Source organism: Oncorhynchus tshawytscha, linkage group LG31 (assembly GCF_018296145.1).
Source record: "Oncorhynchus tshawytscha isolate Ot180627B linkage group LG31, Otsh_v2.0, whole genome shotgun sequence".
Classification (NCBI taxonomy): Eukaryota; Metazoa; Chordata; class Actinopteri; order Salmoniformes; family Salmonidae; genus Oncorhynchus; species Oncorhynchus tshawytscha.
Window position 1 is genome coordinate 30,299,262 of NC_056459.1, and position 16,233 is coordinate 30,315,494.

The 16,233-nt window shown below is 43.6% G+C and overlaps 1 protein-coding gene across 3 annotated transcripts; it reads right to left on the reverse strand.

Moving 5' to 3' along the window:
- Positions 1-468: 468 nt before the first annotated feature.
- On the reverse strand, positions 469-16,229 carry LOC112238753 (small nuclear ribonucleoprotein Sm D1). 3 transcript variants are annotated; one of them, XM_024407293.2, is made up of 4 exons: positions 16,074-16,222; positions 5,772-5,848; positions 5,289-5,480; positions 469-709 (listed from the first exon to the last, which is right to left on the reverse strand). In XM_024407293.2, the coding sequence occupies exons 1-4, from the start codon at positions 16,079-16,081 to the stop codon at positions 633-635; spliced, it is 354 nt and encodes a 117-aa protein (XP_024263061.1). In that variant the 5' UTR covers positions 16,082-16,222; the 3' UTR covers positions 469-632. The 3 variants fall into 3 exon arrangements, with proteins under 3 accessions (XP_024263061.1, XP_024263060.1, XP_024263062.1); XM_024407292.2 differs by lacking the exon at positions 16,074-16,222 and adding an exon at positions 6,749-6,929; XM_024407294.2 differs by lacking the exon at positions 5,772-5,848 and having other exon boundaries at positions 16,074-16,229.
- Between the last annotated feature and the right edge of the window lie 4 nt (positions 16,230-16,233).

Consider the following 16,233-nt stretch of genomic DNA (forward strand, 5'->3'; position numbering starts at 1 on the left):
TGAGAACACCTTTATTTAACCAGGTAGGCTAGTTGAGAACACCTTTATTTAACCAGGTAGGCTAGTTGAGAACACCTTTATTTAACCAGGTAGGCTAGTTGAGAACACCTTTATTTAACCAGGTAGGCTAGTTGAGAACACCTTTATTTAACCAGGTAGGCTAGTTGAGAACACCTTTATTTAACCAGGTAGGCTAGTTGAGAACACCTTTATTTAACCAGGTAGGCTAGTTGAGAACACCTTTATTTAACCAGGTAGGCTAGTTGAGAACAAGTTCTCATTTACAACTGCGACCTGGCCAAGATAAAGCATAGCAGTGTGAGCAGACAACACAGAGTTACACATGGAGTAAACAATTAACAAGTCAATAACACAGAGTTACACATGGAGTAAACAATTAACAAGTCAATAACACAGAGTTACACATGGAGTAAACAATTAACAAGGCAATAAAGCACAGACACTTCATTTGCTGTTCGTGTGAAACATCTTTAATGTACAAAATAAGAAAAAAATAAAAACATGGCTCAGGATTCACAAAAGTTTCCTGAGAGAGAGAAAAAAAAAAAGTGACAAAAAAACGTTGCTGTACAAACAGTAGGAGATGACTGACATCTGCGTCGTCATGGCGATCATCTCCTGGGCCCTCCCCTGCCTCGGCCCCTCCCCCTGCCACGCCCTCTTCCTCTGCCCCTTCCACGCCCAGCCACTGGAGAGAGATTGAAGAGAGAGAGGGAGAGAAATTATTAGAGACGAGTTACACATCACAAATGTCTAGACTCTCCTATTCCTTGGGTCTCCTTGGTCTTTGTTGGGAGAGGTCGCTGACTGAACAGCATGTGCCTCATCAATACATTAGGTGGGATTGCCAGTTTTGATTTCAGTCTGATGAAGCAAATCTTTTGAAGGCGAGAACTCAGTCATGACATCATCAGAAGGATGTAAGGCTGACTCCATTTAGTCGACAAGCTGTTGGTAAACCGAGATTCTTCTAGTCAAGCAGTAACCTACACCACACCGGTCTGATTCGCGTCTGTCTGAGTGGACTAATCCATTGTGGAGGCCGCGGGGATGGTACAGTCCATCACTAAGACGTGCTACTGAAATTGTATACGGTTATATTACATAATGGTGCAACACTAATAAAATAAAATATTTGTTTTTTTATAACAAATGCACTTTCTCCGGTGTTGGATAGTGATTGCTGACCGCGGTTCTGAAACAGCGCTCTGTTGAATTGTCGCCTTGTCCTAGACCATGTTGCTATAGGCATAATAGCAAAGTTAACCAGCATATCGGTGTTGAGAACAATGGTGTGGAGGCAGCAGTGGAGTTAGGACACGTGAAAACAGTCCTTTCCTTAATTGTCTAAGAATATGGGTGAAATGGCATCTTAAATTAGGTCTATAATCAATAGCCTACCTGTTAAATGTGCATGGATTTATAAATCATCAATATATACAGTGCCTTCAGAAAGCATTCAGACCACTTGACCTTTTCCACAATAAGATATCTGTTTTAGAATAAGGCTTAAATAAAAATAAAACATCCTCAGCAAACGAAACGGAAACAGGGTAGAATGTTTTGTAAGTTAATAAAAAATAAAACAGAAATACCTTATTTACATTAAGTATTCAGACCCTTTGCTATGAGAATGGAAATGGAGCTCAGATGCATCCTGATTCCATTGATCATCCTTGAGATGTTTCTACAACTTGATTGGAGTCCACATGTGGTAAATTCAAGTGATTGGACATGATTTGGAAAGCCACACACCTGTCTATATAAGGTCCCACAGTTGACAGTGCATGTCAGAGTAAAAACCAGGCCATGAGGTCGAAACAATTGTCCGTAGAGCTCCGAGACAGGATTGTGTCGAGGCACAGATCCGGGGAAGGGTACCAAAACATTTCTACAGCATTGAAGGTCCCCAGGAACAGTGGCCTCCATCATTGTTACATTTTTAAGTAAAATTCAGGAGAAATTAGTGTTCAAATAGCAAAAATATTTTTTTAAAGTGCTAACTATTTTTAAAAAATGTATCTAATCTTGTTCCCGTGCCTACCACAGCACAAAGACACCCTTAGTTAAAGCAGTAAATTATCTTAGAGCCAACACAGATGCCAAACAAGTCTGGCAAACTCTTGGATTTAAGTGATGCATTTGACACTGTTGACCATGATGTCCTTCTGGACAGACTGGAGAGGTGGGTTGGGCCTCTCCGGTCCAGTTCTAAAATTGGTTTAGGATCTATTTAACAGGTAGTGTGTTTTTGGTCACAATTGGTGAACATCACTCACGAGAAAATCCTAATGACACGAGACGCTCCACAAGGTTTGATTTTGGGTCCGGCACTGTTTATATACACACTGTATCGGTCAGAAGTTTGTACACCTAGTCATTCCAGGGTTTTGCTTTATTGTTTTGTATTTCTACATCGTAGAATAATAGTGACGACATCAAAACTATGAAATAACACATGTGGAAACATGTAGTAACCAAAAAAAATAAAATAAAATGTGTTAAACAAATCAAAATATTTTATATTTGAGATTCTTCAAAGTAGCCACCCTTTGCCGCAATGACAGTTTTGCACTCATAGCATTCTGTCAACCAGCTTCACGGGATAGTCACCTGGAATACATTTCAAGTAACAGGTGTGCCTTCTTAAAAGTTAAATTTGTGTAATTTCTTTTCTCCTTAATGTGTTTGAGCCAATCAGTTGTGTTGTGACAACGTAGGGGCGGTATACAGAAGACCAAGTCCATATTGCAAGAACAGCACAAATAAGCAAAGAGACTTTAAGACATGAAGGTCAGTCAACACGGAAAATGTCAAGACCTTTGAAAGTTTCTTCAAGTGCAGTTGCAAAAACCATCAAGTGCTATGATGAAACAGTCTCTCATGAGGACTGCCACAGGAATGGAAGACCCAGTACCTTTTGCTGCTGAGGATAAGTTCATTAGAGTTACCAGCCTTCAGAAAATGCAGCCCAAATAAATACTTCACAGAGTTCAAGTTACAGACACATCAACTGTTCAGAGGAGACTGCGTAAATCAGGCCTTCATGGTCAAATTGCTGCAAAGAAACCACTACTAAAGGACACCAATAATAAGAAGAGACTTGCTTGGGCCAAGAAACACGAGCAACTGATAGACCGGTGGAAATTTGTCCTTTGGTCTGGAGTCCAAATTTGAGATATTTGGTTCCAACCGCCGTGTCTTTGTGAGACGCAGAGTAGGTGAACGGATGATCTCCGCATGTTTGGTTCCCACCATGAAGCATGGAGGAGGTGGTGGGATGGTGCGTCGCTGGTGTCACCGATTTATTTAGAATTCAATGCACACTTAACCTGCATGGCTACAACAGCATTCTGCAGCGATACGCCATCCCATCTGGTTTGCGCTTAGTGGGACTATCATTTGTTTTCAACAGGACGATGACCCAACACACCTCCAGGCTGTGTAAGGGCTATTTGACCAAGGAGAGTGATGGAGTGTTGCATCAGATGACCTGGTCTCCACAATCAACTGACCTAAACCCAATTGAGGTGGTTTGGGATGAGTTGGACCACAGAGGGAAGGAAAAGCAGCCAACAAGTGCTCAGCATTTGTGGGAACTCTTCAAGACTGTCAGAAAATCATTCCTGGTGAAGCTTGTTGAGAGAATGCCAAGATTGTGCAAAGCTGTCATCAAGGCAAAGGGTGGCTACTTTGAAGAATCTAAAATATATTTCAATTTATTTGACACTTTGGTCACTAGATGATTCCATATGTGTTATTTCATGGTTGATGTCTTTACTATTATTCTACAATGTAGAAAATAGTAAAAATAAAGAAAAACCCTTGAATGAGTAGGTGTGTCCAAACCCTTGACTGACACACACATCCCCGTGGCATCATTATCAGAAAGCACAGCATTGATCTTCCCTGCTTCACAGACGATACACAACTTTGACATTTCTGTGTCAGAGGATTTTAGCGCCACAGATGAATTTAGACTGTATTAGCGATTGAAATACTTTGGATGGATCACAACTTCCTCCAGCTAAACCAAGACAAGTTACTTGTTGGAGCCAAAGCACAGACAGAATCTGTGTAGCACATTTCAATTCACAGGCAATAAAATATAAAACACCAGGTAAAAAACCTAGGTGTTATTTTAGACTATGAACTAAATTTCTCATCAAATTAGGAATGTGAACAAAGAAGCTTATTATCACTTGAAGAACATTGCCACAGCGTGGCCGTTTCACGCTCAGGCTGATACAGAGGACTCATCCATACAAGCAGACCTGACTGCTGGAATGCTCTCCTGTCCTGTAAAACATACAGAATTCTGCAGCACGGGTATTGACTAAGACCAGACAGAGTGCATACATTACACCGGTTTTAAGGTATCCACACTAACTGCCTGTGAGTTGTAGAATTCATTTTAAGATTCTTCTATTGGTTTTTAAATCAATCCACAATTGTGCTCCACAATACATGTCAGGCATGATTTTAAGTTAAGAACTGAGGGGGGGGGTCGTGTGGACATATTAGGTCCCTCAGGTTCTCTGGCCTTTTCAGCCTAGGACCAAGAGGCATGGAGAGCCAGCCTTTAGTTACTATGCCCCCAGCCTCTGGAATAGTCTGCCAGAGAACCCAAGGGGGGGACTGTGGACATGTTTAAAAGAGATCTTAAAATATTTCTAGCTTTGCTTTTTAGTTATTCGGTTTTTCATTCTTTAGTTTTTTTCTTTCTTGTTCCATGTCTAAAATTTGGCTGTATAAATAAAGTTTGATTTGTACTAGTTATAACATGCCTCAACTAGTAGTTTAACAGACGTGGTCTTTGCTCTTGGCCCTGAACCGCTGTAGTGAGTACAGGTTTCAGTTACAGCCAAACGACCTAACACCTGACTGAATTCACCAGAAAGTCTTTGGCTAGCCAACTCTGCTGTGTTGGTTCTTGGCTGGCACAAAAGCCTTCAGTCTATACCAGGGGAACTAAACTAAACTGATCCTACGAGTGCCGGAACCTGTTGGGTCTCTCTTCTAACTGATAATTCATTGCACACCTGGTATCCCAGGTCTAACTCAGTCCCTGATTAGAACAGAACAATTAAAAAATGCTGTGGAACTGGCTTTCGAGAACCAGGAATGAACTGAGTTTGGTGGAATCTAAAAAGTATTCCTCGATTTTCCTCTGATCCCCAGAGGGAGGCAAGGACAGGAACCTTCGATTTTCCACTGATATGTTGACCAGACTCACACCCCTCCTCCCAGTCTCCTTGTGTACTCACCAGCCTCTCTCTTCTTGGACTTGACCTTGGGTTCAATGTCGACCAGCAGGGTGTCCAGTGGCAGACTGTCCGGCAGGATGAAGTATCTGATGTTGTTGCCACGGATACTGAGGCTCTCCAGCTGGGTGGGCTCGCGGTTCTTCAGAGTCATCTTCACCGCCTTCAGGTGAGTGTTCATACTCACGTCCACACCTGAGGCACACAGTTAATGACAATCATTAATGTTATGGTAATGCACTCCCTACTCATAGGTGTCTGACAAAGAGCGCCAACATAAAACACCAACTTTAATCTAACAGTGGAGAGTTTCCTAATAAAAACATCACTTGGGACAACAGGCTACAATAGTAAACATTGTTTGGACTGAGCAGCTACAGCAGCCTAAACTTGACTTTTGTCCTTGTTTAGATTGGATGCATCTCAATAGTCCTAAGTGGAGGTGTAGCCATTGTTCAGCCAGACATGAGGGGACATGGTCCATACCCGTGATTGTCCCATGGACCTGGGTTCCATTCTTCAGCTCAATGGTCACAGTCTCATGGCTGAGTTTCATCAAAAAACTACAGGAGGGGGGGGAAACAGCTTGGTTATGAGTAGAGGCAATGTTACAAGACATGCTGTTTCATCAAGTTGTGAATATCTCTTACCAACTTAACGAGCCATTGTTTTGACAGAAACGGGTTTAAAAACACGTTTTTATCCAAGGTCTCTTATTTTTCGCCTGTAGGCCATTCTAGACCACTCAGTAGGGTACCAAGTTCTCCCACTTCTACAGGCGGAAAATGGAAGACCCTGGATAAAAACGTGTTTAAAAAGCTTATTTGATAGCTAAGGACACATTCAACCCGACGAATCGTAAGTATTTTTGTGTAACTGAGTAGTTTAGATTGGGTTGATCAAGAACGCCAGGCTACGGAAACTCCAGCAGCGAGCCATCAGTCTAAACAATGTTGGCTCGTTGCGGGACGAAGCAAGTGGTAAGTAGCTACTTATTTTACTGTGTGCAATGTCCAAAACAAACGAGAAAGGTGAACACCAACCAGAACACTAGACAAGAGCACAACATTGTTATGAACTATTGTTGGTGGGAAACCATCCAGGGCCCTTCCTGCACTGTGGTTTTCTAGCTTACTGTTAGCAAGCTAACGTCAATAGCACGTTAGCACATCTGCGGTTAGCAGATAACAATGGAGTATAGAAAGTCGCCAGGTAGTTCAAAGGCAGTCGTACGATCGTGTTGCATATTATTTTCGCGGTTGAAAGCCCGTTCATTATATAACAAAGAATAAATTAGCTAAGTCGCTTTTGCATATCTCTCATGTAATCACATCAACTAACGTTGACTACTTTCAGCGAACAAACTCGCACTCCAAATCTAAATCAATCCAGCTACTCAACCCCATATGTTTCACCTTGCATTGAAGCCTAAAACTAAAGATTGATTTTTAGAATATGTTTACCGTACGAGTTTCATGTTGGTGATGGATTACAGACAAATCCTCCACCAAAGACAAAACAAAATAATTACAGCGTTCAAGTGGGATCACAGGCCGCTGCTGTATGAAATACGTTTTCTTTGCAGGATCACCGACGTCATAAAAACTCGACCGAACCAGGAAATGCGAAAAGATAAGTGAACATTGCCTTCTAGTGGTTGATAGAATTGCATGACACATTAAGATTGAGTCTTTTAATTCTTTTTCGGGGTGCTTTTCAAGATTTGTTTTTTTTTAAATTCATGACACAAAAATCGACTTATATTGCTACATCAAACATGTCTAACAAAACAAAACACAGGTATTAATAAGAAAATACTCAAACATACAAAAAATATCAATAAAATAATACAAAAAAATAAACAATTTTAGTGCAATTGTATTCACTTTGAAAAAATCTTATTATGATTCAGGAAGATGTTATTCTTGTTGTTATTCACTAGGGTTAATGTTTTAATAAGATAGTTGAATTCAATCAGGAAAAAATGTAATTTTGGTATAGAATTTTGGAATTTTTGTTTTGTGTATGAAGTACTTGGCAACAAGAATTTAAAAAATTAACAATAATTTCAGTGGTCTTGTTATCATTGCAATTGTAACATATGATATATTTAATGTCAAAACATAGTCAGTGTTCATAATGGTAAATAAGTATTTTGCAAGATTTTCCCAAAATTCTGACACAAATTAACATTCAAAGAACAAGTGTGAGAGATTCTCACCTTCTTTTACACAGAAAAGAAAGAGTAAAGATAGAGTTTTAAGTATGACGAGACTGATAGTATGAGCAATTGTTGGCGCACCTTGATCAATGTTGTTTGTTTTATGAGGTTGTCCAACTCTCATGTTAAAAGCATTTACACTGTAACATGAACCAAGTGTTCTATAGTGGCCAAATGAAATAAAAGTACGTTGAAAGAAATGTCGTTTTTTTTTTAATGTATCAAGTATCGTCTATGGAGACGCAAATAACACCAATGTTTATGGTCGCCAGGGTTACAGTACTATAAAAAGCAGACGTCTGGGTTACAACCCCACTGGCCTCGAAACATTAAATAAAATACCAAGAAAATACAAAACAAAGAAAAATAATTGAATAGAAACCTAATCGTGAACAAAATTGCGATAAACAAACAATTATCTTAACAATGGTGTCGTACAAAAATATAAAGTTTCCAAATCCATACTCCATCGTTCCAGGTTATGGTTTGTATGATCTGTGCGCATCACGTTACACCCTACTAAACACTACTGCACTACTAAAGTAACGTAAAGCATTTTCGCTGCACCAGATATAATATCTGCTGAACTGTGTACGTGACCAAAAACATTTTGATTTACTTCCGATGGTTACATTTACATTTGAGTCATTTAGCAGACGCTCTTATCCAGAGCAACGTACAGAAGCAATTAGGCTTAAATGCATTGCTCATGGGCACCAACATAATTTTCACGTTTGGCTCGGAGATTCAAACCAGCAACCTTTTGGTTACTGGCCCAACGCTCTTAACCACTAGGCTGGTTGCACACTAAGCTTTAGAAAAATGCCCTACACCCAACAGTGAAGTTAAACCATGATTGCCTTTTCTGATTGATTTCTAAATCCAATGACTACTTTTATTAAGTAGAACATGGCTTATTAGAATTAAACACATTATTTCAGAATTTATATTATAATCTTGTAAAGTGACTAGACAACAGGATAGATAAGACAGTAACAGCAGTATACTGTAGGTAGGGATAAAGGATAGATAATAGACAGTAACAGCAGTATACTGTAGGTAGGGATAAAGGATAGATAATAGACAGTAACAGCAGTATACTGTAGGTAGGGGTAAAGGATAGATAATAGACAGTAACAGCAGTATACTGTAGGTAGGGATAAAGGATAGATCATAGACAGTAACAGCAGTATACTGTAGGTAGGGATAAAGGATAGATAATAGACAGTAACAGCAGTGTACTGTAGGTAGGGAAAGGATAATAGACAGATACTGATAAAAGGATAGATAATAGACAGTAACAGCAGTATACTGTAGGTAGGGATAAAGGATAGATAATAGACAGTAGACTGTAGATAGGGGTAAAGGATAGATAATAGACAGTAACAGCAGTATACTGTAGGTAGGGATAAAGGATAGATAATAGACAGTAACAGCAGTATACTGAGGTAGGGATAAAGGATAGATAATAGACAGTAACAGCAGTATACTGTAGGTAGGGATAATAGACAGTAAAGGATAGATAATAGACAGTAACAGCAGTATACTGTAGGTAGGGATAAAGGATAGATAATAGACAGTAACAGCATTATACTGTAGGTAGGGGTAAAGGATAGATAATAGACAGTAACAGCATTATACTGTAGGTAGGGGTAAAGGATAGATAATAGACAGTAACAGCAGTATACTGTAGGTAGGGGTAAAGGATAGATAATAGACAGTAACAGCAGTATACTGTAGGTAGGGGTAAAGAATAGATAATAGACAGTTACAGCATATACATACTGTATGTAATCAGTATATCATGTAGTAATCAAAAAAGTGTTAAACAAATCAAAATATATTTTATATTTGAGATTCTTCAAATAGCCACCCTTTGCCTTTGATGACAGCTTTGCACACTTTTGGCATTTTCTTAACCAGCTTTATGAGGTAGTCACCTGGAATGCGTTTCAATAAACAGGTGTGCCTTGTTAAAAGTTCATTTGTGGAATTTGATTTCCTACTTAATGCATTTGAGCCAATCAGTTGTGTTATGACAAGGTAGGGTTGGTATACAGAAGAGCCATATTTGGTAAAATACCAAGTCCATATTATGGCAAGAACAGCTCAAATAAGCAAAGAGAAATGACAGTCCATCATTACTTTAAGACATGAAGATCAGTCAATTCGGAAAATTTCAAGTACTTTGAAAGTTTCTTCAAGTGCAGTCGCAAAAACCATCAAGTGCTATGATGAAACTGGCTCTCATGAGAACCGCCACAGGAATGGAAGACAGAGTTATCTCTGCTACAGAGGATAAGTTCATTAGAGTTACCTCACTCAGAAACTGCAGCCCAAATAAATGCTTCACAGAGTTCAAGTAACAGAATTTTCTCAACATCAACTGTTCAGAGGAGACAGTGAATCAGGCCTTAATGGTCAAATTGCTGCAAAGAAACCACTCCTAAAAGACACCAATAAGAAGAGACTTGCCAAGAAACTCAAGCAATGGACATTAGACCGGTGGAAATCTGTCCTTTGCTCTGTTGTGTGCAAATTTGTAATTTTTGGTTCCAACCGCTGTGCCTTTATGAGACGCAGAGTAGGTGAACGGATGATCTCCGCATGCGTGGTTCCCACCATGAAGCATGGAGGAGGAGGTGTGATGGTGTGGGGGTGCTTTGCTGGTGACACAGTCTGTGATTTATTTAGAATTCAAGGCACACTTAACCAGCAATTCTACAGTGATATGCCACCCCATCTGATTTGCGCTTAGTGGGACAATCATTTGTTTTCAACAGGACAATGACCCAACACACCTCCAGGCTGTGTAAGGTCTATTTGACCAAGAAGGAGAGTGATGGAGTGCTGCATCAAATGACCTGGCCTCCACAATCACCCGACCTCAACCCAATTGAGATGGTTTGGGATGAGTTGGACTGCTCCTTCAAGACAGTTGGCAAAGCATTCCAGGTGAAGCTGGTTGAGAGAATGCCAAGAGTGTGCAAAGCTGTCATCAAGGAAAAGGGTGGCTACTTTGGAGAATATAAAATGTATTTAGATTTGTTTAACACTTTTTTGATTACTACATGATTCCATATGTGTTATTTCAAACTTAATGTCTTCAATACTATTTTACAATGTAGAAAATAGTAAAAATAAAGAAAAACCCTTGAATGACTGAAATATCATAGTTGCATAAGTATTCAGACCCTTTACTCAGTACTTTGTTGAAGCACCTTTGGCAGCGATTACAGCCTAGAGTCTTCTTGGGTATGATGCTACAAGCTTGGCACACCTGTATTTGGGGAGTTTCTCCCATTATTCTCTGCAGATAATCTCAAACTCTGTCAGGTTGGATGGGGAGCATTGCTGCGCAGCTATTTTCAGATCTCTCCAGAGATGTTCGATCGGGTTCAAGTCTGAGCTCTGGCTTTGCCACTCAAGGACATTCAGAGACTTGTCCCAAAGCCACTCCTGCGTTGTCTTGGCTGTGTGCTTAGGGCTGTTGTCCTGTTGGAAGGTGAACCTTTACCCCAGTCTAAGGTTGTGAGCGCTCTGGAACAGATTTGCATAAAGGATCTCTCTGTACTTTTCTCCGTTCATCTTTCCCTCGATCCTGACTAGTCTCCCAGTCCCTGTGCTGAAAGGCACATGATGCTGCCACCACCATGCTTCACCGTAGGGATGGTGCCAGGTTTCCTCCAGACATGACGCTTGGCATTCAGGCCAAGAGTTCAACCTTGGTTTCATCAGACCAGAGAATCTTGTTTTTCATGGTCTGAGAGTCTTTAGGTACCTTTTGGCAAACTCCAAGCGGGCTGTCATGTGCCTTTTACTGAGGAGTGGCTTCCGTCTGGCCCACTCTACCATAAATGCCTGATTGGTGGATTGCTGCAGATTGGTGGAGAGCTGCAGAGATGGTTTTCTCCACAGAGGAACTCTGGAGCTCTGTCACAGTGACCATCGGGTTCTTGGTCACCAAAGCCCTTCTCCCCTAATTGCACAGTTTGGCCGGACGGCCAGCTCAAGGAAGAGTCTTGTTGGTTCTAAAATTCTTCCATTTAAGAATGATCGAGGCCACTGTGTTCTTGGGGACCTTCAATGCTGCAGACATTTTTTGGTAACCTTCCCCAGATCTGTGCCTCGACACAATCCTGTCTCGGAGCTCTACGGACAATTCCTTCAACATCATGGCTTGGTCTTTGCTCTGACATGCACTGTCAACTGTGGGACCTAATATAGACAGGTGTGTGCCTTTCCAAATAATGTCCAATCAATTGAATTTACCACAGGTGGACTCCAATCAAGTTCTAGAAACATCTCAAGGATGATCAATGTCAACAGGATGCACCTGAGCTCAATTTCGAGACTCATAGGAAATTGTCTGCATAGTTATGTAAATAAGGTATTTATGTTTTATTTTTAATGCATTTACAACAAAAATAACTTTTGTTATTATAGGGTATTGTGTGTAGATTGATGAGGGGGAAAAAATATTGGAAAAAAATGTGGAAAAAGTCAAGGGGTCTGAATACTTTCCGAATGCACTGTATCTAGATCCAGAGATCCCATTATTTATAAACAATCTCTGCTCCTCCACCATTTTCTGCTCCAGTAAGTCTGCTGTAGACGGGTGTGTGTGAGTGTGTATGGGGGGGGGTACTGATAGATAACAGGTCACGCTGTCTGCTCTACTCTCAGCTCCACACAGCTTCAGTTGATTCCAGCACACACTTCACCACCCTCTCCCCTTCTCTCCTCCCTCTCCCCTTCTCTCCATCTCCCTCTCTCCATCTCCCTCTCCCCTCTCTCCATCTCTCCATCTCCCTCTCCCTCCATCTCTCTCCATCTCCCTCTCCTCTTCTCTCCATCTCCCTCTCCTCTTCTCTCCATCTCCCTCTCCCCTCTCTCCATCTCTCTCCATCTCCCTCTCCATCTCTCCTCTCTCCCTCTCCCCTTCTCTCCATCTCCCTCTCCCCATCTCTCCCCTTCTCTCCATCTCCTCCATCTCCCTCTCCCCTTCTCTCCATCTCCCTCTCCCCTTCTCTCCATCTCCCTCTCCTCTCCATCTCCCTCTCTCATCTCCCTCTCCTCCTCCCCCTCTCCCATCTCCATCTCTCTCCCATCTCCCTCTCCCCCTTCTCTCCCATCTCCCTCTCTCCATCTCCCTCTCTCCATCTCCCTCTCCCCTTCTCTCCATCTCCCTCTCCCCTTCTCTCCATCTCCCTCCTCTCCTCTCTCCATCTCCCTCTCCCCTTCTCTCCATCTCCCTCTCCCTCTCCCCTTCTCTCCATCTCCCCTCTCCCTCTCCCCTTCTCTCCATCTCCCTCTCCCCTTCTCTCCATCTCCCTCTCTCTCCATCTCCCATCTCCCCTCTCTCCATCTCCCTCCCCTTCTCTCCATCTCCCTCTCCCCTTCTCTCCATCTCCATCTCCCTCCCCTTCTCTCCATCTCTCTCCCCTTCTCTCCATCTCCCTCTCCCCTTCTCTCCTCCCTCTCCCCTCTCTCCATCTCCCTCTCCCCTTCTCCCATCTCCCTCTCCCCTTCTCTCCATCTCCCTCCCCCTTCTCTCCATCTCCCTCTCCCCTTCTCTCCATCTCCCTCTCTCTCCACCTCCCTCTCTCCATCTCCCTCTCCCCTCTCTCCATCTCTCCCTCTCCTCTTCTCTCCATCTCCCTCTCTCTCCCACCTCCCTCTCTCCATCTCCCTCTCCCCTTCTCCATCCCCTCTCCTCTTCTCTCCATCTCCCTCTCCCCATCTCTCCATCTCTCCTCCATCTCCCTCTCCTTCTCTCTCTCCATCTCCCTCTCCCCTTCTCTCCATCTCCCTCTCCCCTTCTCTCCATCTCCCTCTCCCCTTCTCTCCATCTCCCTCTCCCTCCTCTTCTCTCCATCTCCCTCTCCCCTCTCTCCATCTCCCTCTCCCCTTCTCTCCATCTCCCTCTCCCCTTCTCTCCTCCACTCTCCCCTTCTCTCCCCTCTCTCCTCTCCATCTCCTCTCTCTCTCCATCTCCCTCTCCCCTTCTCCCTCTCCCATCTCCCTCTCCCCTCCATCTCCCTCTCCTCTTCTCTCCATCTCCCTCTCCCCCTCTTCTCTCCATCTCCCTCTCCCCTTCTCCCTCCATCTCCCTCTTCTCCCATCTCCCTCTCCCTCTTCTCTCCATCTCCTCTCCTTCTCTCCATCTCCCTCTCCCTTCTCTCCATCTCATCTCCCTCTCCCCTCTCCATCTCCATCTCCCTTCTCTCCATCTCCCTCTCCCTTCTCCCATCTCCCTCTCCCCTCTCTCCATCTCCCTCTCCCCTCTCTCCCTCTCCTCTTCCATCTCTCCATCTCCCTCTCTTCTTCTCTCCATCTCCCTCTCCCCTCCCTCTCCATCTCCATCTCCCTCTCCCCTTCTCTCCATCTCCCTCTCCCCTTCTCTCCATCTCCCTCTCCCCTTCTCTCCACCTCCCTCTCTCCATCTCCCTCTCCCCTTCTCTCCATCTCCCCCCTCTCCCTCTCTCTCTCATCTCTTCATCTCCCTCCCTCTCTCTCCACCTCCCTCTCTCCATCTCCCTCTCCCCTTCTCCCTCCATCTCCCTCTCCCCTCTCTCCATCTCCATCTCCCTCTCCCCTTCTCTCCATCTCCCTCTCCCCTTCTCTCCATCCATCTCCCTCTCCCCTTCTCTCCATCTCCCTCTCCTCTTCTCTCCATCTCCCTCTCCCCTTCTCTCCATCTCCCTCTCCCCATTCTCTCTCATCTCCCTCTCCCCATTCTCTCCATCTCCCTCTCCCCTTCTCTCTCCACTCCCTCTCCCTCTCTCCATCTCCCTCTCCCTCTCCATCTCCCTCCATCTCCCTCTCCTCTCCTCTCTCTCCATCTCCCTTCTCTCCATCTCCCTCTCCCTTCTCTCTCCATCTCCCTCTCTCCATCTCCCTCTCCCCTTCTCTCCATCTCCCTCTCCTCTTCTCTCTCCATCTCCCTCTCCCTCTCTCCCATCTCCCTCTCCCCTTCTCTCCATCTCCCTCTCCTCTTCTCTCCATCTCCCTCTCCCCTTCTCCATCTCCCTCTCCCCCCTTCTCTCCATCTCCCTCTCCTCTCCATCTTCTCTCCATCTCCCTCTCTCTCTCCATCTCCCTCTCCATCTCCCTCTCCCCCTTCTCTCCATCTCCCTCTCCCCTCTCTCTCCATCTCCCTCTCCCCTTCTTCTCTCCACTCCCTCCCTCTCTCCATCTCCCTCTCCCCTTCTCTCCATCTCCCTCTCTCTCCATCTCCTCTCTCTCTCCATCTCCCTCTCCCCTCTCTCTTCTCCCTCCCTTCACCTCCTTCTCTCCATCTCCCTCTCCTCTCCCTCTCTCCATCTCCCTCTCCCCTTCTCTCCATCTCCCTCTCCTCTTCTCTCCATCTCCCTCTCCCTTCTCTCCATCTCCCTCTCCCCTCCATCTCCCCTCCTTCTCTCCATCTCCCTCTCCTCTTCTCTCCATCTCCCTCTCCTCTTCTCTCCATCTCCCTCTCCCCTTCTCTCCATCTCCCCTCCCCTTCTCTCCATCTCCCTCTCCCCTTCTCTCCATCTCCCTCTCCCCTTCTCTCCACCTCCCTCTATCTTCCTCTCTTCTCTCTCTGTCTTCTCATGTCAACAGCATTACAACATCCTGACATGGATTCAAAGCAAATCACAGTTTACAATTGCCAAAAATGATCAACCATAACAACCACTAGCTTTTGGTGGCATGGTGTGTTTACAACACATAGCTTATAAGTGTTCATAACATAGCATTTATAACACAGTGTTCATAAGCTTATCATGGTGAAGTTGGCCCAACACACGTAGCTACTTCAATTTTCACACCATGGATGAAATCCCAAGAACAATACACAGTGTGCTAAGTGTCAGACTCTATAAAGAAATAAAGAAAGTCGCAGACTCTAATTATGTTCCCAAAAGTTTAAAGGGTATAGCAACCAACGTTTCGGCAACGCGGTGCCTTCTCCAGGGTTGAGGTTTAAGGATCAGACTCAACATAAGGGTTAGCTAGCTAGCTAAAAAAAACAAAGACCCTGTCTGACTCTGTATATGGCTATGTCCAGGCAACACACCATGTAGCTGAATAAACTCCACTCCCCCATGTAGCCTAGCCTGGCTAATTGCTTTATTCCTTGGTCTCTGGCTCTTTCAACAGGCTAGCCCTTGTAAGCTAGTGACTAACTAAGAATTACAATCATAGCCGGAGCCATGTATTTCTGTCTATATGCCGTTGGTCATCGTTAGCTAGCTACATGGCTAGCTAGTTACCCACCGCCGTTCTGCTACAGAACTGGCTGATGTGAATATCTGGATGTGATGCCAAGTTAGGCTGGTTCAAGCTGATGCCAGGGCTGTTTATTTTGTTGTTGTTGTATGGTTTAAATGGTAAGAGCTAGGTAGCTAGATACACAGAGAGTACATCGTTGTTGGCCTCTCAATTTAGTGTTGTTAAATCATTAAAACTACCTAGCTACAACTGTCTAAAACAGCTAACGTTAGCTAACAAGCTAGCTAATGATACAGCATCTAGCTGATAGAATCTAACGTTAATTAGCTAGCTATCAATCTACTACTTACACCACCATCGATTCACTTGGTCACCAGTAGGACATCCAAACATTCACACTGGCAGAATATTATTTCATTATTTTCCTTCTCGATATAATAACCTCAGTTATTCTGAGTGATGATTGGAGATGCTGCTGTTTCTGTTGTTATTGATCCAGGAAGAGGCATC